Source organism: Thunnus maccoyii, chromosome 3, assembly GCF_910596095.1.
Source record: "Thunnus maccoyii chromosome 3, fThuMac1.1, whole genome shotgun sequence".
In the NCBI taxonomy this organism is placed as follows: domain Eukaryota; kingdom Metazoa; phylum Chordata; class Actinopteri; order Scombriformes; family Scombridae; genus Thunnus; species Thunnus maccoyii.
Window position 1 is genome coordinate 4,488,010 of NC_056535.1, and position 27,296 is coordinate 4,515,305.

The 27,296-nt window shown below is 40.1% G+C and overlaps 2 protein-coding genes and 1 long non-coding RNA gene across 3 annotated transcripts; 1 reads left to right on the plus strand and 2 right to left on the minus strand.

Annotated features, from left to right (window-relative positions):
* Positions 1-1,446: 1,446 nt before the first annotated feature.
* On the minus strand, positions 1,447-5,821 carry c3h1orf50 (chromosome 3 C1orf50 homolog). The gene is made up of 5 exons (XM_042406205.1): positions 5,485-5,821; positions 4,736-4,851; positions 4,505-4,591; positions 3,926-4,057; positions 1,447-3,016 (listed from the first exon to the last, which is right to left on the minus strand). Exons 1-5 carry the CDS (start codon positions 5,531-5,533, stop codon positions 2,831-2,833), a joined length of 570 nt encoding a protein of 189 aa, XP_042262139.1. The 5' UTR covers positions 5,534-5,821; the 3' UTR covers positions 1,447-2,830.
* A 427-nt stretch (positions 5,822-6,248) lies between these two features.
* On the plus strand, positions 6,249-20,371 carry p3h1 (prolyl 3-hydroxylase 1). The gene is made up of 15 exons (XM_042406204.1): positions 6,249-7,975; positions 9,772-9,924; positions 10,310-10,499; positions 10,603-10,734; positions 12,812-12,951; positions 14,336-14,425; positions 14,532-14,584; positions 14,714-14,841; positions 15,091-15,218; positions 15,489-15,584; positions 15,686-15,836; positions 18,507-18,621; positions 18,717-18,792; positions 18,915-19,055; positions 19,366-20,371. Exons 1-15 carry the CDS (start codon positions 7,268-7,270, stop codon positions 19,909-19,911), a joined length of 2,847 nt encoding a protein of 948 aa, XP_042262138.1. The 5' UTR covers positions 6,249-7,267; the 3' UTR covers positions 19,912-20,371.
* Positions 14,393-15,575, minus strand: LOC121893970. The gene is made up of 3 exons (XR_006095456.1): positions 15,376-15,575; positions 15,078-15,227; positions 14,393-14,478 (listed from the first exon to the last, which is right to left on the minus strand). It is a non-coding gene; the product is annotated as an uncharacterized LOC121893970 (long non-coding RNA).
* Positions 20,372-27,296: the final 6,925 nt, after the last annotated feature.

Sequence of the window (27,296 nt, forward strand, 5' to 3'; positions counted from 1 at the left end):
ACGATGATCTTGTTTTATCTTGCGTTATAAATCCAGCGCAGCCCTTTCGTTAAAGGCCCAAACTCACTCTGACCGGGAATCCACATAGTAAGTGAGACGTGAGCGGCGTGTAAGCTCGGTCTATCTGTTCAGCGTCTCTGTCTACAGAAACGGCCGTCTGTCAGCAGCAGCTCCTGTAGAGCTGAGAGGACAACAGCCAGACAAACTGTCTTCACCAGGCTGACTCACAACAGAAATTTACTGAACACAAATAGTTTTCATATCGGCTCTGCGGAAAGAAATCAACAGTGTTTGTGTTTATTGATTCATTGATTTTAATTCCCCGCCCACTGTAGCGAGTGAGGGGAGTGTGCTTGTAGTGAAACAGGCAGCCCACAGACAGACTGGGAGCTTTGATCAATCAACGTATACTGTTAATAGGTTCAAAACACATATACAGTGGGATATTTGTGTGATTTAAACAGTTGTCTGTGCAGAAATAGACTGGGAGCTTAAAAAGCATTGGGCGGTCTCCATGCGTCTCAGAGTCTGTGTGGATTGATACATTTAATAAAATGGAAACATTTCTCCTGAGACAATAATGTGTTAAATAATCGGAATCTCAATATTGACCAAAATAATCGTGATTATGATATTTGCTGGGATATTTTTCAAACTATTGCGGTTTGGGAATAATAGGCCTTCGGACTGATGGGCAGTCCCTATGAGGGAGTGCCACACGGCCAAGAGAGAGAAGGGAGAGGTCCAAGAAGGACCAAAAAACACCTCGTCAGACCACTGAGCAACCGGTCCAGACCACAAGGACCATATAGACCACTGGTTCATATTTATAAACAGTTAAATGAAATAGCTACTCACATGCTATGCATTAATATATATAGATAGTAATAAATTATCTAAGTAAAACCACACAAACTGCAATACACAACGCAACAATAAGAATATATTTAATAGACAAAGGATCATGATCTCTGACATTTATTCTGCTAACAGTGTTGCCAGAGAAGGTGGATTAGGACCAATCCACAGACCACTCACTACTATACTACTACGATACTCACAGACTGTAGAAAATATCCAGACCACTGGCTTCAGCGCCCCTAGTGGTATAAACCAGTGATTGGTGTTAGTGACCATGGTCAGTTTACAGACTGGACAGACCACTGAATTAACTACAACTGCCTTTCTATTAAAGCTTGGGTTCTGGCTGCCAGAACAGCTGATCAGAGTCAGATCAATCAACTCTGAGTGTGTTCACTCTGACTAAAGCATGCATGGTGATTGAAAAAAGCCACCATCGATGGAGCACCAATACTACCACTCACCATGAAAACGGGTAAATAAAAGGCAGAGCCTCCATTTTAATCCAGTGGATGTAGAGATATTAATGCATGTGTATGTGGACTCTGCACATTTATCTTAAAAAAAAAAAAAAAAGAGCCAGAGTCAGAGTGGGAAAAGTGTCAATAAGTTAACACAAAGTTTTATTCAGTGTTGTCCATAAATTCATCATTTACCAGACTTTCATTTTCTTAACAATGATAAGTGGTATCTGACTGTATCAGGCTGTAGCCTACATTACATTTGAAATATATGTCTTCAGCTTTGACCTGACAGGGAACAAACACAGGAGGAAACTTCAGATGAAAAATGTAGTTAAAGATTTAAAAAAAATATATATAAATCAAAGACAGAGACATCGCTGCCAAGCTTTAACAGCATTCAGTGATCCTACCTACTTGTCTAAAGCTTCATACTGATTTTGTAAAATTTAAACTGAGGTTACACATAATATTAAAATATAGAACACATTATATGTAATATAATGTGTTCTATGCATTTCAATGCAGAAACTGCTCTAACAAACTGACAGCTGTCTTGCGTACACACAGTCACAGTGTTATAAAAAAAAAAAAACAACTTTCACATGTAAAAAGGACGTGCAGAGGTTTTATTCTCAGCTGAAGCTGAATTAACACGCTGTGTCATGACTTTAGAAAGTCCTTGAGAAACAATCTAATATCCAACCTGGATTTTGATTCTGACAGACAGTAAACCTCTGCTACTTCAATATGCACTTTGACTAAATGAGGAAATGAAACAGTGTGTCTGGCTCTGTAAGAGGCAGGAGACAGACAGAAACCCAGGGTTTGTTGAAGAAATCGGCCAGCGAGCAGGTTAGCTTCACAGAGTAAGTTACCATGGTAACTGACCCGAGTTTAAGTTACCCCTCTTTCTGGAACTAAAAAATCCAGAGTCTCCCTCATCTGAGGATTAACAAACTCAGAGTTTTAACTAAACCTGCTTTCTGGAATACCAGCCAGATGTTTTCTGAGGACGGAAAAGCATTCTTCACATCTGTTAGATCACGAGGAGTACCACTGAATGTGAACGTAACTTTTGTTTGTTTACAATGCAAGAAAACTGCACATTTAAAATGAATTTGCGTGATGGTTGTTGGTGTGATCAACTAAATCTGAAGTGAAACGCTTTTTATAAAGCCTATGAAGCAAAACGTGTCTATGCACATGCTTGCCAGAACAGGCTAAATTGATATTTTCAGTTTTGGAGAAACATTCCCTCATTTGCTGTTTTGATGATGGCGAGGTTGCAAAGATGATGACTACAAACAAAAACTAATAGTAATGCATTATGCAGTTAAGGCAGTGTATGAAAGTCATCAAAACACTGTGTGACAGATGCTTTCATATCAGCAACTCCTACCCATGTGTGGATTTTTGCCAGTTCATACTGATATCCATTAAAACTACAGTTAGCTTTCACCATGTGTCCTTTATAAAATCCCAGTCCTTTGTTCCAGTTCAGCCCTTTAATCAGAGAGGCCCTTGAAGTTGGGCTCTGTGTAAGGTGGTAAGGCGGTCTGCTGGCTGAGAAGTTTGTCCATGATGGCGATCTCCGCATCCCGCTTCTGCACCTCGTCTATGGGGGTCCAGGACATGTCATGCTGAAGTTTGAACGCACCGACAAACTGGTGAGGGCAACTTGGGCCCCATTCCTTTCAGAGGAGAGGAGAGAGAAAGAATATTATAATGAGATGTTTGCATTACAGAGTAGAAAAAAACTATTTTCTATTTTAGAATCAGTTTACAGAGAAATTCCTTCCTAATTTAAAATGCTATGACTTCTCTAACCTTAGCAAACTTTCAGATCAAACATTTATCAGTTTTTTGTTCTAGAGCTGAAATGATTTGTGGATCAATCAATTAGACTACTGACAAAACATATGATCTGCAGCTATTTTGATTAAAAATGCCTCTTAACTGAGTATTTTCTTAATCTTAACTGGCCATAAACTGAATATCTTTAGGTTTTGAACTGATGGTGAGACATAAAACACAATTGGAAGAAGTCACCTTTTTTGCCATTTTATAGACCAATCAAAAATAATTGGCAGGACAATCAAAAATGAGAATAAGCACCCTTATTCTGTTCAGTTTCCAGTTAATAAATGTCCTTAAAGAGTAAGCAACCTGCGTTTAACTCTAGAGAAAAATGTCTTAAGGCCTCTTCACTGAAGCAAATATGTGCGGGAAAACAAAAAATTCAAGAAATTCCATGACCGTTAAAAATCCTGCCTGGAAGCCTTGCAAAGCGCACATAGCTAACACTAACCAGCCAAATCCAACTTAAACTGCCTGTGTTTTGACCAGATGTGTTTTGACCGTCTGGTCACTAGCACCTCCCCCCAGAGCTTCATGAACTTTGAACACCACACACCTCCAACTCTCCAGTTACATACACACACTTGCAGGTGTTAGGTTAGGCTGTCACGTGCGTCATCTTCACAAGACTCTCCCTGAACGGATGTTAGGTAACAGACACTGTGCTGGCATGATGCAACATTTCCTCAATGCTGGGTGACATAAGATCTATTTACAGTAGTATCTATCAGTATAATGCAAACCTTAGGAGAAATGATGGAGAAGTATTTCTGTCCAGATGGCCGTTCGTAGAGATAATACATGTTGCCTGGTTTTTTCACAATGTTACAGGCAGCATGGTGGAGGTCAGCATCTCTTTTGGCCTCTTCTAAAACCTGCAGAGAGAGAAGAAAACAAAAGTATGTGCTGGGATGAAAGTATGTCTTTTCTCCTTTCTTGATGTCTGGTATACTTTTACGCCAGCATGTAAATTTACCTCTGCCTGAAAGTTTATTTTTTTCTTCATATAGCCTTTTGTAATTAAAAAATTCCAGAATACAAAACCTCGGCAGAGCTGAACATTTCAAAATCAGATTTTGATCCCATTATGATTACATAACCATGACCACCTTGGGATCTGGTCTTGTTTGACGGATCACATTCCACAAAAATCCAATATAGATGGTTTAAATCTGCCCGGTTTATGCATCCTGGCATGACCAGCTAAAAAAAGGTTGCTGTAGTATTTTAAAACAACAAGAGTAGCTGCAGCATTTGTGTATAAGTGCAGTATTATCTAGTCCGTTCAGTGAGTGTACTGGTGTTTTTGCTGATAGTCTTACCTTTCTCGCCTGCTCCTGTAGGTATCTGATCTGGTCAGCAATGACTGTCAGCCTGTTGCAAGCATTGGCTTTTATGAAATCATCTCCCTAAAAAAAAAAAAAAAAACAGTTAAGATACTGTCAGGACTGTTGTATCCATTTGCATCAAGAAGTGCTGAAGTGTAGAGTTTGCCAATCAAAGAGTTTAAATATGATTTAAAATAAATACATATAAAAAATCTTAGTCCAAACCTTCTGTACTTGAGCTGCCAGGGCCACCAGGTCTGAGGGGTCTCCTACTCTGTTGGTCTGGTATGAACTGACCAGTTCCAGCCCACCGGGGGTGCTGCTGCTCTCAACCAGAGTCACTGTAAGGCATCCAGGTGGAGTTACATCACACTGATCTCACACATGTAACACAGCCATCAGCAGGAATACTACTGCAAATATTGCTGTACCACTGCCACTGATGTAACTACTACTACTGTTGTTTCTGCATCAACTACTGTTACTACCACTGTTGCTTTAGCTACTATCAAATTAGTCACATTTCACACACGTAGAAATGTAACATTAATGTAATGTAATGACTTCTAAAGACAAAAATCTTAACTAGACTAACTTTAAGTTACACTCTCGTCTCGAGCACGTACAGTTCAACAACCAATGAACAAAACAATTGCTTAAATCTACATATATACAGCAGCAATTACTCTGGCAAATGCTATCAACAACAGTGCAGTTGCGATGTTGTGCAAGTTCAAACTTAATATTGAATTACATTGTACTGTCGTTACATCACAGCTACTCGCACAGTCACGTTTCCACTGTCACAGACTGGTTTAGCGTACGCAGGGTTACATGTAGCTGACTTAAGACAAATACACCTAACGATATTGACACTGACTGTGTTCTTTGTCGGATAACTTTAAAAATCTCGATATTGTTCAGTATGGTAATGTTAGCAAGGTCTGACACGAAGTTTACAGCACGTTTGTTACCTGTGGTGGTTTTGTCGGGCTGGTTGGGGAGGCTGACGGTCCTGTCCATGTTCTCCAGTATCAGTTCTCGTTATAAACTCGTTTCACCGGTGATTTCAGTCGCACCTGGCCACCTCCTATGTCCAGCTGCTGATTTTATAACTGCAGTTGACTAAAAACACCGGAGGCGTCAAGGGGTCTTAAATCTCCGCCCCATTTTGCCTATAATGGTGGCCCTTATGTGTGCCTGCATAAAATACTTAAAAACAAATCTCTTCATTGCTGTTTTACTACGTTTACGAATTCAGGTTTTTTTGAAATGTAATTTTATTTCCACGTTGACATTAAAAAAAATGTTTTATACTGTATATGGTATATTTTATTCTCATTATGACTAGTCTTTCTTTTCAGGCACGTCACCAACAAAGCAGCCTCACCACAGAACATTTAAACAAGCGAAGATGTGTCACTAGTGAGAAATATATTTTTATAGACAGGAAAAAGTCGGGATATGACCACATTAAACAGTAGCTGTGATATGTCTTTCACATAAGCAGCTTCAAACCAACCATAAAACCACCGAGGTGTACGTTAGGGTATACTACATGTAACGCCTTGAACTGCTGCAGTGTTATTGCTTTTTGACTGTCTGTCTGGTTCCTCCTACTAAATACTATTTCTCCCATGATTCACTGGGTGCACACTTACACAAGTTTTCTTCTCAAAAAGTGATGGTAATAGTAGATATTTTCTCTTTATATAAGTATTTCTTGCGCGTTTTTTTTTTTCATTTTTGGGTGATCTGAGTAAGCTCTATTATAAATTGCTGCCATTATGAGAAAATAAATCTGCACAGTTTCTCTATTATGAGAGAATTTGTTTTACTATTATTAACAAGATGCTTTCATTGCGACACATTTGTCATAACAATACTACATACCAACTTATTTTGTCATAACATGGAACTTAACAAGGTAGATAAAACTAAATAAGTTAATTATGTTATTATGACAAGAAATTGTCATGTTGTTTTAAGGAGGAAAAATATTCACTTAAAGGTAAACAAGGAGACATAAGAACATCAGACAAACTGACAGTGACACCTACATGATTCAGTAAAACACAATGACATTCTGCCAGGGCTCACTGTGATGAGTATTAAAATGTTAATTGTGTTCTTTGGTCTTCATCGTCACCAGACTTCAAACCAACTATACAGCTGTGGAAGATTTTGGAGCAACTTGTTAGACAGCGCTCTCCATCACCATCATCAAAAACACCAAATGAGGCAATATCTTAAATAAATGCTGTTCATCCCTCTAACAGAGTTCAGAGACCTGATGAATGATGAGACTTGATGAAGACACTTAATGTTGCAGACCAACAGCTTGAACACGTGCAGGTTAAATCATTTTCCTCCACAGAACAAAAACATTTCTTGTTCTTACAAAATAAGTTGGTCTTTATCACATACGTACGTTGATACGTTTCTTATTATATCAAATGAGTCTAACTTAATATTTTGTCATATAAAGAAAATAAAAAGCCCATCATAACATTAAAATACAGTGCAAAATGTACTCTTACATTTTTCGTTTTCACTGGTTCAATGTTGTCTTAATAAATTTCCATAAATTAGGTGACAACTATTTTATTTATTTATTTTTAATGTTGAATCCACTTTGAAGTGTAAAGCAAATGGGGTTTGGAGGCAGTGATGATGATGATGATGATGATGATGATGATGATGATGATACTGTAGATTTTTCTCAGATGGTTTTATGGGGTTTTCGATTAACTAGAAATGATTTGTTTTGTACATTGTAGGTTCACAATGGGACCGTCCTATAGCGTTATGATTTCTGCGTCTGTGTGTGTGGAAGGGGGCGGTGGGGAGAGGGGGGTGCTACCGGGGGCTCAACTATTCAAACCCCACCTCCAGACAAGTTACTGCCGGGGACAGAAGTTACACATCCTCTCTGTGCCGGTCCGGCCCCTCGGTCTCTGGTCCAGGCTCGTATCCCGCCGCAGAGCGCTGACTTTCCGCATCATGGAGCTCCGTTATGCGCTTCCCTTTCTGAGCCTTTTGTTGCCGCTGTGCACGTCCGACACTAACTTGAACAACCACGTCGTTTTGGAGCCCTTTGATTTCCTCTTCGACACGGCCGTGGAAGCCTACTATAAAAGCGACTGGCTCACTGTTATCCTGAATATGGAGAAGGCGCTCAGGAACAAAGCTACAGTCCGCAAGGTTAAGGCTCAATGCCGGCTCAACTGCGCCAACCACACCGCTTTCGGCGAGCCTCTGGCCGGCTTGGGAGTCCCGATACCGGGGGCCGGGTCTGTGGAAGACCTGGGCTTCTTCCAGAAAATCCTGAAACGGGCGGATTGTGTCAACTCCTGTGAAACTGAGAAACTTGGGACACCAACTATGCATCAAGTCACTGCAGAAGTGGAGTTGGAATTCAAGAAAAGGACCCCTTATAATTACTTACAAGTCGCCTACTTTAAGGTATAAAGCTCCAAAGTATAAGTATGAAGCCTTGACTGAAATCACTGCTGTTCTTTAATAAAATGCATCAGAGATAATGTTTTTCCATTGCAGCTGCATGTAAACATGCAGGCCATACATTATGAAACGCTTTCACTGGCTTTAGTTTACATTCATTCAGGCTTTCCATCAGAGTTAGGATGTAGTTGACTACTGTAAATGTCCCAACCCCCTCAAAACCAAGACAACCATGCCACGTCTTAAGGTGGAGTCAGCCTCTGAGGAGTCTGACGTTAGGACGTAGACTTTTTTGGATACAGCTGTTTAAAGGCCTAAATGCTGCTTTCAAATGCTCACAATAAACTCGTACTTGCTAGACAAGAGTGCTTTTATCTGTAAAAGATTGGTCAAGATAGGTAGATGTTTTATCAGCTTAAACATTCAACTATTTTTGTCAACTGAACAACTTTTATATCCACAATTTTCTTTTTTTTGTGGGTTTACTAGGAAGTAAGACTTTTTAAAGCAGCAGAATAATGAAAAAAATAGTGCAGAAGTTTAATCAGCCTTGATAATGTATTTTTATGTATTTCTATAACAATTCCTATGAATTTTGAAACATTCAGAATTCAGACCTCACAGTACAAAATGACAACGGACACATTTTCAGTATGACAGAGTTGTTAACTAGTTATGATTCAGCCATTAAGCTTAAATTTATGACTTTCAGAAGTCTGACACCAGGTGTTGGGGGACAAAAGCTCTTTATCATCAGTCTTACTGAATCACATGATGCAGCTTTAAATATTTTATTGGCCTCTTTTGTGAAAATGACATGTTGTTATTTTAATTACAGGCCATTATGGGTGGGAGTTTCCGTGGTTAGTTAGAAATAAGTTGCTCCAATTCCTACAGGTCACCAGAAAAGAGCCTACAAGCTACAGATTTCCTCTTTAACATTAGTTACTAGCAACAACACAGCTGATTATTTTGAAGTAAGGAGTGATTTAAAACCAAACTGATGAGAGGTTGGTCAGTTAGAGAAAGATTCAGAATGACAGCTTGTTCCTGTCAGCCCTGTTTATTAAAGCTGCACTAATCAATATTTTTAGCGATGGTTCAAATGACTATGTGTAATTGTAAAAAGATGTCACTCATATTAACAAACCCACAAAGAAATATCATGAAATTCTGCAGTTCCCCTGAACTCTACAGAGCTTTTTAATGATTTTCAGGCTCAATGTTTTGATTTTATGGCAATCAACGTTACAGTTTTGGTTCAGTAGCGTAGCTTTTTAGCCACAGCTGATTTCAGCTGAAAAGTTCGTACACTACCTATCTGCCCAGCACCAAACAGCAAACAGATAAAGTTAATAACTTAGTGGAGCATTTAGCAGCTAGAGGGTCAGATATTTTTCTCAGGAGTTGGTAGAGAGCAAAAACAGAGCTAAAAGAGAGTGAATATTGGACTAAAATTAGCCAGTTGGACAGAAACACTACTTCACAATTAGTGCTAATGTTGCTGTGTGTCTACTGTGTAAATAAATTATAAGTTGGCTAACATGTTAATCATAAGATCTTTATAATATGATAAAATGTCAGTAGCCAAACAATCAATGGACGCTGCTTTACCTTGAGGTTAGGATAGACTAAACCCAGTTTGAGAAGCACATAGAAGCAAACACATTATAAAATATCACAGTGCAGCAGTGAACAATCCTGTCATAGTGAATTAGTCTGTAGTTTTTCCTCCCAGGTGATCTGATTAACACACCTTCAGTCTAGACAGGATGAGTTGAGCTTCTATGTGTTTTCAGATAAATATGCTGGACAAGGCGGTGGCAGCAGCCAACACGTTCTTCCAGGCCAACCCGGATCACATGGAGATGAAACAGAACCTGGACTACTACAGGATGATGGCAGGAGTAAAGGAGGAAGACTTCAAAGATCTGGAGGCCAGGCCACATATGGTGAGTGCAAACTTCTTTGACCTCTTAGTCTTCTTAGGAAAGCCTTCGAGTCTAAATTGTTTTCCTCACATTTGAGTTATTTTATTGTTCCGTTTATTTCAGAAATTGACATTTTATCACATGATCCGTTTAGTGCGGTAACATTTTCTGACTGTGACATCCCTGTGTTTTTCCTGTGGGGTAATCACTATATAAAACCTTTATGCTCTAAAAGTAAAACTCAACCCAGACAAATTGTTTTAAGCATCTAGTGTCAAAGCTTTTCTGTTACTGCTGTTAGAGAGCCAATAACATGTCAAATAGAATATCACATTGCACTCCTAACATTGCTTTTATAAAAGGGATTGAAACTATCTAACAGGGTGTCCACTTGCTCTCTCCTCAGGCTGAGTTCCTGAAGGGGAAGAGTTACTACAGCGACGATTCTTTCGGTCTGGCGGCTGAACACTTCGAAGCGGCTTTAGATGAGCACTTCAAGGCCGATAAGGAGTGCAGAGCGCTGTGCGAGGGATCCTACAACTATGACGGATACAACTACATGGAATACAGTGCCGACCTGTTCCAGACCATGACAGGTGACACAGTACATCCGTGGTTATTGTGCCAAAAAGATGTATGAAAATTGGAAATTCGATGATCTTATTCCTTTGTGTAAATGTGTTTGTGTGTGTGTGTCAGATCACTACATGCAGGTACTGAACTGTAAGCAGCACTGCTCTGTGGAGCTGGCTTCAACTGCTGGAAGAGACAAGCCCTTTGAGGACTACCTCCCCGCGCAGTTCAACTACCTGCAGTTCTCCTACTACAACAGTGAGTCTCACAGCCTGTACTCTGTGGTGTACATGGCTTTAGCTAATGCCCCTGATCATAATGCAGTTAATCCCTAAATCTGCAGTGATTTACGGCATCGCTGATTATGCATAGGGTCAGATATAGCTTGCTGAAAAATGTTGGCCTTATGAAAAAAAAAGAAATTACCAATTTTCTCCTCTGATGTGAAGGAGGTTCCTCCCGTATCACAGTTAACCCTTTGGATCCGATGATACCAGAACGCACAGACATGATATACATGTTGTTAGATTCAGATTCAGACATTTTTGGGGGTTATAAAAAATCCCAGGAATCTCTGACATCCTGGTGACAGATTAACACCCATAAATTAGCTTTGAAGTCAATTTTTAAAAAGATGCTCCTCACCTGCAGATGTTGCCTTCTAATCATCATGTTTTGAGTTTTCTGCAGTATCAAAGTGATCCAGTGAGAGTTGTCTGTACGTTCATGGTCACAGTGCAAACAGGAAGTGCTAATAGTTCATTCAGCAGGACTTTTCATGGTGACAGTCTCCCGAACTTTAAACAAATATAGGCTAAAGAAACAGGACCCAGGTGTAGCCCACTACATCTTCATATTGTTATTAATATATTATACTTTTTTCGGTTTGCATTATTGTTTTTTTATGACATTATTAAGGCTTAAAATGTCTCATCAACATGGTTCTTATGTCCCTGGAACACTGACACTCTCCTTTATACATCCTTGTGATGAACTAAATGGCACAACAACAACTTTTCTCAAAACCCTGCTCTAAAATCATGTGTAGTACAACTCACATGCAACTTGAAACTGGCATTTCTGAGTAGCCCAACTTATTCTAAAAATAATATATGGCATGTCCGGCAATGACATGTAAGCCTGTAAGTAAAGGGAATGAGAACTGAGCAAAAAAAGCCTGGAGTTCAAAGTATTTAAGAAAAACACCAAAACGCCCAGTAATACCTCCAGTCAGATTTGATTTCTGCATTTTCTCTTTCGGAGCCATAAACCACCAAAAAGAATTTTTCCAGGTTCAGGTTCAAGTTACTTTATTTGTACCAGTAGGTAGATTTGGTTTGCAGTAGACGAGGAATCCACCTCGACACACGTTTTACAAACAGCACAGACAGTAGACAGATATAAGGCTCCAATAATTAGGACTTAAAAAGGGATAAATAACAATAAAAATCACTAATATAAATAGCTATTAAAATAGATAAGGTAAAATGTAGGTAAAAATAAATAAATAAGCGTTGCTTCTATAGCATCTGTGCAATGTTGCTACGTCTTGTTCATCTGAGTGATGACTGCTGCAACAAAGCTATTTTTATGCCGTTTTGTTGGGACTATAAGCCTGTATGTCCTGAGGGAAGAAGCTGGAATTCACTGTGTGAAGGATGAGAGTCGTCATTTAAAACCGAGCTGGTTATCCACTGTAACTTTCTGGTGTACACAGACGCCGATCAGCCTACAAGACCTTTTAACAATTTGATTCAGAGAGTTTCTGTTCTTTAAAGATTGGTTTCCAAACCATGACACCATCAAAGAAAAAGATCAAATCTATTCCATCGATTCTACAGGGATTACCCAATTTTTTCTGTTTCTCTAATTTTAATTTGAAAGAAGCTAAAAATCACATCTAAACATAGTGGATTTCAATATATTTATTTTGAAGATAATCAGAGCCTGACAGTTGTATGACTATAGTAGTAATATGGATAATCACTCCTCTTGTGGCCTGTTTAAACCTAGTTTCAAGTAAATTTGAGTAAATCACTCGCTCAGTGACCAAGTTAAGAAAGAAATTATGCAGACTGCGATTTTTAGTGTGACATCAGAATAAAGAGGCTTATTAAAGAGGGGGTTTCCAAAATAGTAAAAGGGTGAGTTTCATGGCAGCTCCTTTGAAGTATACAAGAGAGAAAGCGTTTGAAATGATCCCTGCGGGGAGTCTTGAAACTCTTCCTTTCATTAAAGGGGTACTCTGGTTCCATAATGCAACTCTTTCTTTAGAATAGCTGTTTCAGACTTTATCCCTACTCTTCACCCTCCTGCTTCTGTCTCCTGACTCCAGGTGAGAAGTATGAGCAGGCCATCGAGTGTGCCAAGACCTTCCTGTTGTTCCACCCTAATGACCAAGTGATGAAGCAGAACCTGGCTTATTATTCTGCCGTGTTGGGGGAAGACAAGGCAGAAACCATATCAGCCAGACAGGTACAGTAGGTCGAACCTCTTTAGTAAAGGCTTCCATCCAAACAACCTCACTGTGAGTGCAGAAAGATTAGCAGTGAATTAGCAGTGAGAGGAAAAAAAAGCACTCAAATGTACAAAAACAGCATTAAAAAAGCACTGATGGTAATCTAAAGCGCTTCAACATTTGCTGCGTTTAAATGGTGCAATAAATAAGACTTTTAATGTCCATATTATACAGCATTTACTGCAGCTTAACAGGGTTGTTGATCAATACTAATGACTAAGTGATTCTGTCCCGGGGTGCTTAGATTTCTGGCTTTCACTAGTGAACTCGCTCCCCAGCTTGTGTTCAGCTTTGGATATATTCTTCAAAGGGGTAGATTTGGTTTCAGAAGTAGTCCATCACAAAGAAATATGTTAATGCTGGATGCTAATGTTTACCTAACAAAATAATTAGTAATGATATGTAGGAGAAATATAAAATAGCACCAGACATATCCTTTAATAATCCATAATGCTGCATTTTCATATTTTCCTTTACATTAATTCAATTCTACCTTTATTATTAATGTTCTAAAATAACTTAACATCACACTGAGCTTGACTGGTAGAGACCTGATACTTCAAGAACAAGTCTGGCGATGTTGTTTTATTGTCAAGGAATCTCATGAAAAAAATCAGAACCAACTAAATTGATCCCATTAACAAGTCTTCCTTCATTACCATGTAATTACTCACTAGAGCAGCAAATGTGTATTAATCCACAGCTGAAAATAGTCCCCAACAAATGCACTGTATACTCCTGCTGGGTAACATTAACTTAAAACTACAGTGGCCAGCTGTTTTAGAAATCACTTACACCCCTCCACCCCTCCTAAAAAAAACATGTTTAGCTTATTGTTTCCTTCTCTCAGATGTCTGAGCTTCTCTGTGTGAAGTAAGAGTCATTTTGTGTCCAGCACTTAAACTTTTGAGATGAAAAATATTTGCATATTCAAAGATTCTGGATTTTTCAATGAGGGAGAAGGAGTGGGTGTCATTTGAAGGATTTTATTGTGCTAATTTAACTTTTTTTTGTAGAAAAAAACATATCAGACAGTATTTTATAAACAAAGAAATGTCTGGAGGGAATCTTTAACATTTCCTAAAATTTCAGTAGGAACCAGTGGGCTTGAGGCTGAGAGCCACAAACAGACTGGGAAAGTTGGAACTTATTGAGAGAAAAACTACACATTGTTGGTTTAGGTTTTTAATAAGACAGATGATGAGGAGATTAATTCAATGTTTTTTAGCATTAACCTCAACTTAAAGCTTGGCACCTTTATTTTGTACCTTCTGAATATACTTTTTTTTGCAGGAATTTCAACAATTAAAGTAAAACAAATGCTTTGTTTTGAACTCCCAGGTGGTGAAAGATTATATTCGGCAGTCCATGCTGGAGAAAGAGCTGCTGTACTTTGGATATGAAGCCTTTGGAATCACCTTTGTAGATCCAGTGAGTGAATAAACCATTTGTTATCCATCACCTTCTTCTCATTTCATGCCGTGCTGAAAAATAAATGGAGGACATTTGAATTAACGCCACATCATTTTGTATCCAGGACACGTGGACTCCTGAAGATGTCATGCCTAAGAAACTGAGAGAAAAGCAGAAGTAAGATTCCACACACACACACACACACACACACACACACACACAGACACACAGACGTTTGTGCAGTGTGTGTATAAATTTGTGGTTAAAGTGATGTTAATCCGTCATTTTATCCTCGTTGCGTCTCAGGGCGGAGAAAGAGGCTGCAGCGAGGATCACGGAGGAAATAGGAAACCTGATGAAAGAGATTGAAACCCTGGTTGAGGAGAAGAAGAAGGACTCTTCAGACTTGACCAAGATCATTGCACCACAGGAAGGTGAATACTTCTCCCTAAAAGTTTGAAATAATCCAAACGTCCACATGATTGACTTAAAAATCCATTTATAACAAATGAAAATGAAGCGTCTTTTCACCATCCAACTAGATTACAGTATTGATTTAAAAAAAAAAAAAAAAAGAACACGACCTCCAAGCAAAGTCAAAATTACGTCTTCCGCAGCCAAACTTTTAATATCCTTGGCTGGTATTGTGTGTTTAAGTCTTGACTGTGACCTTTCTCCTCTAGGTGGCGCTCCAACATATGATGACATCAAGGTGACCATGACGTCCGCCCAGCTGAACGGCTCTCAGCGGGTGCTGCTGGATGGGGTGATCACTGACGATGACTGCAGGGAGCTGCAGCACCTCTCCAATGTGAGTTATCTAAAGAATGGAGTCGCTCACAACTTAGTGAGTTCACTTTACTGCACTTACAACAAACGTTAGGAACTTACTTTGGTATTGCAGCAGAACGGACAGGACAGGTAATTAAACCATCATATGAATAGAAATATTAAAAATACACAAATACCTCTCTACACAAAGGAACTCTCTCATGTCTGTTTGTGTCCTGCCTCTGTTGGGTTTTCCATTGTGTGTCTCAGCCCATCATGTCAGAGTGTTGATGTTGTGCATATTTCCCAGACTGCTGCTCTGAAAGGTGATGGCTACAGGGGGCGTCCTTCCCCCCACTCCCCCAGTGAGATGTTCCAGGGAGTCACTGTCCTGAAGGCTGTCAAGGTCTGTATTTCTGCTGCTTAGTAAATAGCCAGCTACACACATATTACCTACATTGCTTTAATCCTGTACCTGCTGTTGAATCCCGTTTCCTCCTCCCACAGCTGGGACAGGAGGGGAAGGTTCCGCTGAAGAGCGCTCGTTTGTTCTTCAACCTAAGCGAGAAGGTGAGGAAGGTTTTGGTGTCGCACTTCCGTTTGGAAACTCCGCTCTACTTCTCCTACTCCCACCTGGTCTGTCGCTCCGCCATCGATGGTAAGTCAGACAGTGACACGATGCTGGTATTATAATAATGAATACATAAATACAATGAAAAGATGATTGGATAAAGAGGATGCAGCTGTGTCTAGTCAGACAAAGAGCATACAACAGGGTATGAAAGTTGTCTCTGATAATAACCTCAATGTTCTACAACACAGCAACATACTAGTCTACTGGATAATTCACTATAGCTTCTAAATATTTCAACTTTGTTTCTGAGAGATGGTTTGTTTTCTGTAAGTCTGGCATGGCAAATGACTCTAAATACTTCATTAGACATGAGACTAAGTGACTGTTGCTATTGACACGTCAGAGTCAGCTCACTATTATGTAGTTGTAGTTGTGCCTCATTCCTGAGTGTGCAATAGGACATTTTGAACACAGAAAAAGATCTGTAGCCAGCACATGAATGATATTTTGTAGAGAAATTATTATCACACAAAGAAAAAAACAACCAACATCAGAAATGACTCACTCTACTTTTCTAATTGGGACTTGTGGAACATTGTAACAAAACTGTTGAGCAAGCATGCAGGCAAACCTGAGAGCACACAAGGCAGAGATGCTGACAGAAAGACACTGTGAGTGAGTCTCCGGGCTTGTGAGCACACAGAAGAGACATTTAGAAAGGACAACTGAGTAAAAACTCAGTGAAAGAGGTTTTCATACAGCACATGACATGTTAGGGATTGGCTCAGAGAGGAGTGCATCATTTATGGAAAATCGTGGGCTGTATCTTCATGGAGGTGCAACGACCAGCGCAAGCAGCGCTCCGACTGTTTGGTATTTTCCTGACCTTGAAACTCGCTTTGCGTGTTTGTGAGTTATTTTGGTGACAGAGTGCACGGTGCACAGGTGGGAGGAGAGGCGCAGACAGGTGGAAGGTTCATTCAAATGAAGCGGTGCAAAGACAAAGTTGTACTTTAGTTGAAATTTGGTCAAACTAAACTATGCAACCATGTACAGGGTGAGATAGGTTACAATCATTGCTGAAATAGCAAATACATTTTTTTATTTTTTATTTCTATCGTTATTATAGTAACTAACTGATGAAAAAAACTACTACTTCTTTGGCTGCAGATTTGTGGTGATGTGTGTTCATGTCGTGGCGCTCTGAACTGTCTTTTCCTGATGAACAGCTTTCCTTTTATTGAGCCGTCGTTATCACATTAAACTGTGATTGGCTCAGCTGTTTCAGAGCTATGAGAGCAGTGATGTGACTAGTATTTAATAATCACTACACCTGTTGATTTATATCAAGCCTCCAGGAACAGCGCCGGGCTGTGAAGCCAATTTGACACAGTGGCCAACTGTGTAATTACAACGTCATGTGATGCTATTGGGCCCAAAAATACTTTTTCCCATAGACTTACATTGTGAAAGACACGTCTGTAAATCAGCAGATAATTTTTTTTGAGCATCACAACCCCCGCAAAATGACTCGTCTCACTATCAGAATTTGATCCATTCGGTCTGATCACATTCCGACAGTCTAGAAGAGCTGCACATTGAATTGTTTTATCCCCATTCCAGTTAGCGGAGGGCTAAACTGGACGTAGCCGGCTCGGCCAGCAAAAGTCACTAGTGCGCATGCTCTATGGGCCCAATGATCCCGGAAGATCTGGGTAATTTTATACCCGGAAGTTAAACTTTTTTTGCTTCATGCACCACTGAGCAACTTTCATAGGAATGAACGGAGCCCTGCCTTCCACGCTGTATCCAGTTGTCTTTATACATCCATGATCTGTATTCACCTTCACTCAGTTTTTTTTACAAGTTGCGCTGCTGCACATACATGAACCAAAATAGCAGGTGCACATGGAGACGCCCATATATAGTCTGTGCGACTAAGACCTACCACTTTGCGTTTGTTGTTGCACTTGCATGGTTAAAATAGGACACTGTATGTTAATAGAGTGGGAGGAGCTATTTAGGGCACTGCTGGTTTGGGGAGTAAAAGTCCCACTTATTTTTCTCATAGACAATCTTACGTGACTTGGAGCTCTTCTATGACTTGGATCGGCATGAACTTCTCCTGGTTGAATTATAAGTACAAAAGATCAACAATTCCATAAGAAAATATCCAGTTCTTTGATAAAAAGTCAAAGGTGCAAGTCTGTGTACATAAAAAGAAGTTAACTACGACTCCCAAGGTGCATTTCGATAAAAATCATTCAATCACAGTTTAAAATCAGAGCTTAAAATTCTGTGTATAATACAATTAGCAGCTTAAATGAATCCACTCTCAGATTCTCAGTTAGTTTTGGATGAATTTAGCAACTGCAACAACAAACAAAACAACTATAACTCTGATGCACAGCTCTGACTAGCTTCTTCTAAATAAGCTGCAGAGGCTCATGGGTATTGTAGTATTTAGAGCTCTCCGCCACACCAAACTGAAAAGTACATAATCTCTCAGAAAACAAAAACAATGAGCTAAAAGACACTAAAAAGCTTCAAACACAAAGGGTGATAATTCTCTGTGGGTTTGTTAATAAAAGTGACACCTTTCACATTACACATTATTATTAGATCTGCTGTAAATATAAAATATATTGATTAGTGCAGCTGTAATAAATCCCTTTAGTTTGACTAAAATGAGATCAGATGAGTGTGATCACAGCCTGAAATGTTCGTCCTCTCTCTGTACTGCTGGTTATTCAGAGAAGAAGGACCGTGAGGACCTGAGTCACCCTGTTCACGTGGACAACTGTCTGCTGGTGTCTGAGCTTAACGAGTGCATAAAAGAGCCTCCTGCATACACACACAGAGACTACAGGTGAGCGCACACACACACACACACACACTACAGTGGTTACAGAGTGTGTTGATGACAAGCAGCTCCATAACATCCCGATGTGTCTCCCCCTCCAGTGCCATCCTTTATCTAAACGACGACTTTGAAGGAGGAGATTTCATTTTCACAGAGTTGGATGCAAAAACTGTCACGGTAAATATTCAGCCATGCTTTCATCCGCACTCACAGCCCGCGTCAGTACAACAGTTGTACATTTAAAGCTATGAAATTGTCTGATATGGCACATTATATACTGTATTCTCGGACTCCCCCAGGCTGAGGTGCGTCCACAGTGCGGCCGCGTGGTCGGGTTTGGAGCGGGAAAAGAAAACCCTCACGGCGTCAGAGCTGTCACCAAGGGTCAGAGGTGTGCTGTAGCGCTGTGGTTCACCCTGGATCCTGCTCACGAGGAAAAGGTACAGACCATCTATGTAGAATAAGAGTAGTATTAGGCCTGGTAATTGTTCAATAAACACAGGTGTAGATAATGGTGTTTTACTTTTTGACTGTCAGCAGATATTTGAGGAAAATGAAACTGTTAATGCTGCATAACTAGTTTTCTGGGGATACATACAGAAATATAAACTAAAATGAAAGAACCTCCATTCTGCATAACTGATCTAGTGTCATTAGAGCTTTTGTTCGTCTCTGATCCTGGTATTTTGATTCCTAATTGGGTCATTTTGCTTTCTCTTTTTTTCTCTACTATTTCCTTTTGTTCTGCAGGAGAGAATCCAAGCTGAGGATATGCTGAATATGTTTTCTACCCCCGTGAATGCAGAGTTCAGCAAAACAGATAGCTCAGAACCCCGGTCGGCAACACCGGAGCCTCCCCCGCAGGCCGACCAGGGGAAAGCAGATAATAAACAAGACGATAAACCGACAGAGCAGAAGCAGGACGTACCGGCCGACTCGCAGGATGACAAAGCAGCCGACACGAAGACGGACAAAGCGGAGACGAAGACGGACAAAGCGGAGGCGAAAACCGCCAGCGGAACAACAACAGGCACTAAAGCCACTAAAGCCACTAAAGCCAAAGCCGCTCCCAAAGCAAAGGCCAAAGCTGGAGACCAAGCAAAAGCCAAGACAGACAAAGTGAAACCTGCTGCTAAAACAGATGGAAAGCAGACGGTCAAAACACAAGCCAAGCAGGTAGACAAAAAGGATGCAAAATCAGCTGCAAAAAAGACAGCGAAAGGAGCTGTCAAAAAGGATTCCAAAAAAGCTAAAACTCCCGACTCAGACTCTCAGAACGGCAAGGACGAGCTGTGATCAGACAGCGACTGTGACTCTCTCTATGTGGTGTCTGTTTTCTAGTGTTTTCTACAAGATGTTCTCTGTGGGTGTGCTGAATGAAAGGATGTGGTACTTTGCCTTTTGAGTCATTGGTTATGGAGGACCCAAGTTATTATTTTTTGAAAACTCAGCCATTAGTGGAAAAACCAAGGGACTGCTGTAACACTCGAATCCTCACTCGACTACTTTCATACTGTTGCTGACAATCTGCTAATGTCTCCCAAATCACTGTAAGCATCTTTACTCTGCATCCAAAGCTTTGTGCGTGTGTACATAGTTTCATCTCATGTCAACCTGACTTTTCTTCAGCTGATTTCTTTTATTTGTGATGTCAGTTGTGAAACCAGGCACAGGAGGGTTAAAAGGGAGGTGGGGAAGGGGGGAGGGGACTCAAGCCAACTGTGGAAACTTGTGAAATAAAAGTGACGTTTCTAAATTGTGGTGATTTTTTTTTTTTTTAATAAAAAGAATAAGATCATGCTGTTCTCCATGCTAACACTGGGTGGCAGGATAGAAGCATTATTCAGTAATTTGTCACACACACTTACTGTAGTAGTGATCCATGACAAATCCTCAGGTAGTGAACTCCGAGGTTCAAGGAAATCCTGCTGCTGTCCTGCTGTGATTAGTTTGAAACCTGAATAATTCAAAGCCCAGATGTTCATTGTTCTATTATTACTTGACGTCTTTGAAGCTAAGCAGATTTCAACACTGTCTCTCTTTTTAATCTTTTTTTTTATATCTCAGGGCCTGCCTTGGAAAACTAACTACTGCTATTGACATTCAGATTTCTACTCTTTCATAAAGGATATGTCACCTTTTTCTCCATCTCTACCTACTCCCCCATTTTAACCACAGAGTCACAACTGGTAGAAAGCAAATCCTTAATGGTCCCTCTCCAGTGGTGGAAAGTAACTCATATAACCAAATATATTTACTAAAGTAGGGGAGACTGGGGATGGTTGCAACACTTTTTTCGTTTGTCTCAGGTACTCAGAGACTATTTGGACTAGACCAACCAAATTTGACTATATTAAATTTAAATCTGCTTGCTAATTACTAGGGGGTGGGGGTGGGGAGAAGATTATTAGATGCATCACGATGCAGACGTGGACGATTCTGCATCGATTCACAAATGTCAAAAATAGATTTTCTAAATGTTAGTTAATAACGTGATGTTGAACAAAAAGGCAGCGCAGCACCCAGACAGTCTACAGCGCACACACACTAGTTATCTTGGCAGTTCATCTTAAAAATAGGCAGCAGTTGCAAGCATTTTTGATTACATAACTAAACAATTACCTTTGCGAGACAAACATGAAGTATATTGTGAACTTTCTACACCGTCACTCAGAGACTAATGTTAGTGGAGAAGAGCAGCAAACTCCAGCAGTAAGAAACAAGACCGGCTGACCAACACACACTGCAGCATTAAACAACTTAAACCAACTCTGAAGTGAAGAGAATAACTCTGTGCTCAGTCTGTTTCACTTCAAAAACCCTGCAGCCGCTCAGCGTCTTGTGCAGTGATGTCTTTCCCCAGAGCTAACAGTGCAGCAGAGAGGCTGCTCTCCACTGCTGGAGACATAACATTAATACTAACACAGCAGAGCACTCCGCCTCCCCCTCATTTTGTTATTCTCCTACAGGCAGGAGACTAAGATGCTTTCAAATGAATTAATGAATAAATTATTGCAGTTTTTAAATAAAAAGGCAGTCCACAGCCTGGTTTGGCACACAGCATACTTGAGCAAGAGACTGAAAATTGTGCCCCCTTTTCTATTCATTCAATTGATTATGAATCGAATCAGACACCAAAGAATTGGAATCAATTTGATTCGTGAGATTCCCACCCCTAGTAATTACCCATACCATAACAGATTGAAGAAACATAATAAATTAAACTGAACAAAACTCATGTTGAAACAGTCTCCACAGATCTGATCGTGAGAAAGTATCAAAGTGTGGTTCCTGGAGTGGGGAACAACCATAGACTGTATATAAATATAATATCATCTTTATATACAGTCTATGGGAAAATCCAATAGACCTGATCAGGAGACCTCAGAGAGCTGCAGCAGTGCAGTAATGCAGTCAGGTGTCTAAACATGCAGAGTGGTAAAAAAATTATCACAAGAATCCTGAACTGGATTCTGAATTTAATGAGTCAGTTTAGACATTTATCCGTGAATTATCATCTCCATCAAAGCTTCATGAGATGTCCGTGTCTAAATGATATAATCAAAGTGTAATCACAACTGAACTTAATTTATCATTCAACCACAGCACAGTACACACAGTATATGCTCTTTTTTCTATTTCACATTAGTAAATGTGGTCCCTTCAAATATTTCTGTGTTATCTGTTGTAATGAGACACTGTCTAGGCAGCTGTTGGGACTCAGGAGCAGGTTTGGTTATCAGCAATAGTTAATAATTACCAACGATAATTATTAATTATTAAAAGTAAATCAAATTATGAATATGAACAGTGAAAACAGTCTCAAAATGTGGTGTTCATCCAAGACTGTCAACATCTGAAAAATAATAAGGTTATAGGATGAACAGTGAAGATTTGAATTTGAGCACTGACCCCGTCAGCAAACTACTATCACAGTATGTATGCAAACAATCACAGGAAACTTCTCTTTAAATGCACAACAGAGTTTATTAACTTTAGCAATATCAATTATAAATCAATGATGCTTAAAGCTATAATATGTGTTGTGTTGTGTACTTACATTATCCTAAATGTTTCCAACAATTTTCAAACCCAGAGAAATCTGTAATTCTAATCAAGGTAACAGTCTGTTTCATATTGTCGCCTGTCAATGGCGTCATACCCCCTCTACCGAAGAGAGTACGCGTACAAGATGCATGCGTCAGCGTTGTGTTTGTCCACTACAGTTGCGTCTACAAAAGAGTATACACCTGCAAGATAATACGTTGGCGTTGTGGCTGTTTGCCACAATGGCCTCTACCGAAGACTATACACATACAAGATAATGTGTCAGTGTTGTGGTTGTTCGACCAAAACTGTTATAAATGAACTTTTACTCAGTTTTAAGCCACATTTTTATGATAAACTTTTAGATCTTTGTTGTTTTTAACTATATCTTTTAACCGGATGAAGAATTTTAGTCATCGGACATCTGGACATTAAGTTGTCAGAGAAACAGGCTGAGCAAATGTTAGCAGCAGCTCGGCTACCAGCCCCTTCCGGAAGTCTGATGCTCGCCGAACATTGTTGGAGAAACATTGATTTTTTTTTACATGAAACAGCTTTATTCAGTATTTTATGGTTTTAATCCCTGTGTATGTTTATTTTTGGAGAGGAGGAGACCTCTGGATAATTCTGCTCCCAGTAGAAACCTGCTGAACGTCTGGGTCTTAATTTATTAGAGAAACAAGCTGAGCAAACGTTAGCAACAGCTCAGCTAACAGCCCCTACCAGACGTAAGAGAAACACTGATTTTTTACGTGAAACTGTTTTAGTCAGTGTTTTCACCTATTTTCGTCACTGGGTCTATTTGTTCTGGGGAGGAGGTGACACTTCTGTGGATAATTTGGCTCCCGGTAAAAACCTGCTGAACCTCTGGATCTTAAGTTATCAGAGAAACAAGCTGAGCAAACGTTAGCAGCAGCTCGGGTAGCAGCCCCTACTGGACGTCCTGTGCCCGCTGAACAGTGTCAGAGAAACACTGTTTTTTAACGTGAAACTGCTTTATTCAGTGTTTTTACCGTTTTACAACCAGCTTCTCTCCCAGAGAACTGGATGAAGGATTTTAGTCATCAGACAGCTGGATCTTAAGTTATCAAAGAAACAAGCTGAGCAAACGTTAGCAGCAGCTCGGCTACCAGTCCCTCCCGGAAGGAGGAGGATCAAGATGGTGGACGTGAACCACATGGGGTATACATCACGCAAGTGTTCCAGTCAACGGTTTAACTGCAAGATTTAAACAGAGGCTGTGATTAAATGCTGACTTCCAGTCAACACTTGCTTCTGATAATCACAATGGGGTCGGACAAAACTGAGTCTGTGTTACCCATCAACATGTGTCTGACTAAAGAATAGTTTGTGTGAGCGTTGAAACACGTGTGTAGATGCAAGCGGGGTTAGTTGAGAGTAGAGGGTGAAAACGCCAAATGACAAAGATCTCAGCAATTGTGAGGAGAGAATGGTGCTTTTATTTTCACAGACATGGCATGCAAACATCCTTATTCGCCGGCTGTCTGATTTCACAAATAATTTTTTTTTTTTTTTTAATCTCCATTTGTTTCTGAATCAATGCTTGTGTAAAACTTTTGACTGGTAGTCTAGCATGTGGATGTCACAGGAGTTTGTGAGATATTCATAAAATTTAATCTATAGATTCATGTACATGGACACAAATTTTCCATTTTTTTCGTGACACTCTGCACCACTTTCAAACGAATGTATTGCAATTGGAGGTATGTTTCTTTCCTGCACCATGTTTTTATTTCTTCAGTCTGGTCCCCGGAGCACAGTAGCTATATTTTTCTTTTTTTTTTGTTTGTCATTTATTTTTGAACTGTAATCGCTATATTATTCAAAATTTAATCACAAGATTTTATCCTTGTTTTTTATCCATTTTATTTTAATTTGATCAGTACAGTCAATGGTCCGTGTCAGTCCGTTGGACAGACAGGAGGACCGGCTGACTTGTTGTATCTACACCTTTATTCAAAAATGTTGACATTTAGTATTGCTGTAATTTTCTGAAGGAGGGCTGCTCACATAAAAATATGATAAAACCTGTCAGCTTGACTGACAGGCTGACTGAATGTGAGAGTTTAACAACCAAAGCAGCAGGATTAAAATCAGAGTTTTTATGAACTGTTGAGTGAATCGGGCTAGCTAACGTTAGCAGCTTTGTTTCCAGCCTGTCTGTGATGATGCATCTGCTGGTTTTGTTTGATTTCTTAGAAAGGATCCCTGATTAACACAGTTCTGTAGATTTAGATTTAATAAGCTTCCGAGCTGTTTTATGTAACTTTCTTAGTAACACTGGTGGTAGCAGGTGCTAACAGGCTAAGCTAGCAGTGTGTTAGTGGCGCTGTATTAGCAGCAGTCCAGCTGGAGCAGAGGAGCTGTATGGTTCCCACCCTGAGTGTGACGTCAGAGGAATCTGGTCACCATGTGGTTCTATTGTATTGTGGGTGGTTAGCGCATTTGACTCCTGTTTTGGCTAAGATATTTGAAATAAATCAACATCTACTAAGGTAACGAATACACACTTATTCTTATTTTCAGGTGATTATACACTCATAAATTGGGGATGCCGCCACCATTTGTGTAAGCAGCACTCACAGATCACGTTGGTGAGACAGACCCCTGGAATGGAACGTGTGGACTCAACCAGAGCAGTGTTTCAGAGAAACAAAGGTTAAACCATCCCAAATCTTACTCTGACCATGACCAAAAATAATTCCAGGCTACCACGGTAATGTAACTTAATCTAAGACTAAAAGACTAAAACTCTGTCAGTGGCCCTTACACCCAGCAATGTTCATTATACATCGCAATATCCGAGTTTTTTGAGTTTTTTTGGGTTTTTTTTATTGAGTTTCATCAATACTGGGACTAAAATTGTAGTTTTGTGTTGTGCTCAAAAGAGTTAAAATGCCATATTATAAATTGAATTTAATGCAAATATGTTTTTCCAAAAAAATGATGTTGTGGTTTCTTAGGATTAGGCTCATACAAGCCACCTTCCTGACAGTGGTCAATCAATCAATAGAACTAATAACTTGTGATGATGACAACTGTACTTAACAACCAACCTGTAACAACTATAAGATACAACGATAAAGACAGAACTTTTATATTGAAATATTTTCATTGTTTTTTTAATTTTAAGTTGAGTGTCCCACTGATCTGAGCTCCATGTATTTGGAGTAAAGTACTCTGAGACACAGGGAAGACCATAGAGACCCCACAGAGAGAACCCAGCCGGCAGGCTAAGGTCTGTCTGTGAGGCAGCAGTGCTAACCACTGAGCCACCATGACACCCTGTGTTCTGTTATTGCCGCTTGTAGTGGAAAAGTCCACTCAGATGTTGAAGTCACAGACGTATGTGGACTCTTCCTCTGGCCTCTTCTTCTTTTTCTTTCTTCAACCGAGGAAGTGACGGGTTCTTTCTCCTCACTGATGTCAGCTTCTTCCTGGAGTTCTGAGTCCTGTAACACAGCGATGGACTCCTCTTCCACAAGTTCTGGGTCTTGTAAAACGGCAGGGGACTTATCCCTGTGCTCACTTCCCCTATCTTTCAGCTCTTCCATGATTTGGACAATCTTTTTGTGGAAGGTCTTTCCTCAGCCTCGCTCTTGTTGAGGTCTGTTTGTGGAGTTTCATTTTAAGGTCCTCCAACTTCATACGAAGGCTCTTCTCCCTTTCAGCAGCAACTTTTGCCTCATGCTCATGAACCCTAACCCTTCTCTATCTTCAACCTCTGAATCTTCTTGTGTCCTGACTCCTTGTTAGAATTGAACATAATCTGTGCCTCAAATTGCTGCTGAAGGTTGTCATTTTTCTCTTTTTCTGCCGTGAGGTCAGCGTCCTACCTCTGCTGGACGTCGTTGTATTTCTTGGAGACATTAGAGTATGTATGACAAAGCTCATCATAGGAAGCATGGAGCATCTCCAACAGCTCTTCCACTTCCCTCTTCTTAAACACCACCTTTTTCAGTTTCCTCCAGTTGTTTGGCAAGCCAGATGTTCTCCGTGACTCCTGGTGACCTTTGTCTCTCTCTGCCTGGTACAGTTTGGTCTCGTGCTCTCTCCAGTCTCTCTTGTGCATCTCATTGGACAAATACTCAACCTGGTCCGTGAGATTCTTGTTTTCCGTAACATTTAAGTCCAGGATGCGGGAGAGCTTACTGAGAGTAACTGTGTTCCTTTTTACTTTGGAGTTGAGTTTTTAACTCTTTAACCTGTTTGACCAGGTTCACCTTTTCTGTCCCGCTGTAAATTTTGTAAATCAGGTCCGGGGTCCAGTTGTAGGGTCCCAGGACTATTGGACTTCGTCTTGGAAGCGCAGTGTCTGGCGGTGCAGTCTGTCTGCAGTGAATGTAACAGAATGCTCAGTATGAGCTTGTCAGAAATGAATGCTACAGCTCTTCAACAACCAAGCCAAGTTTTGTTTACCAGCAGCTGAGTATATTGACAGGTATAACCCCAGAGTTAGCTTCAACTTAGCCCACTAACACACACACACACACACAGAAATTAAGGTAACCCAAATAATAGGCATGAAACAGTGGTATCTCTAGTGTCTTTCCACTGCTGCCCTACATATGAAGTCAGTGTGTGTGTGAGTGAAATGTTTAGTGAAACATTCC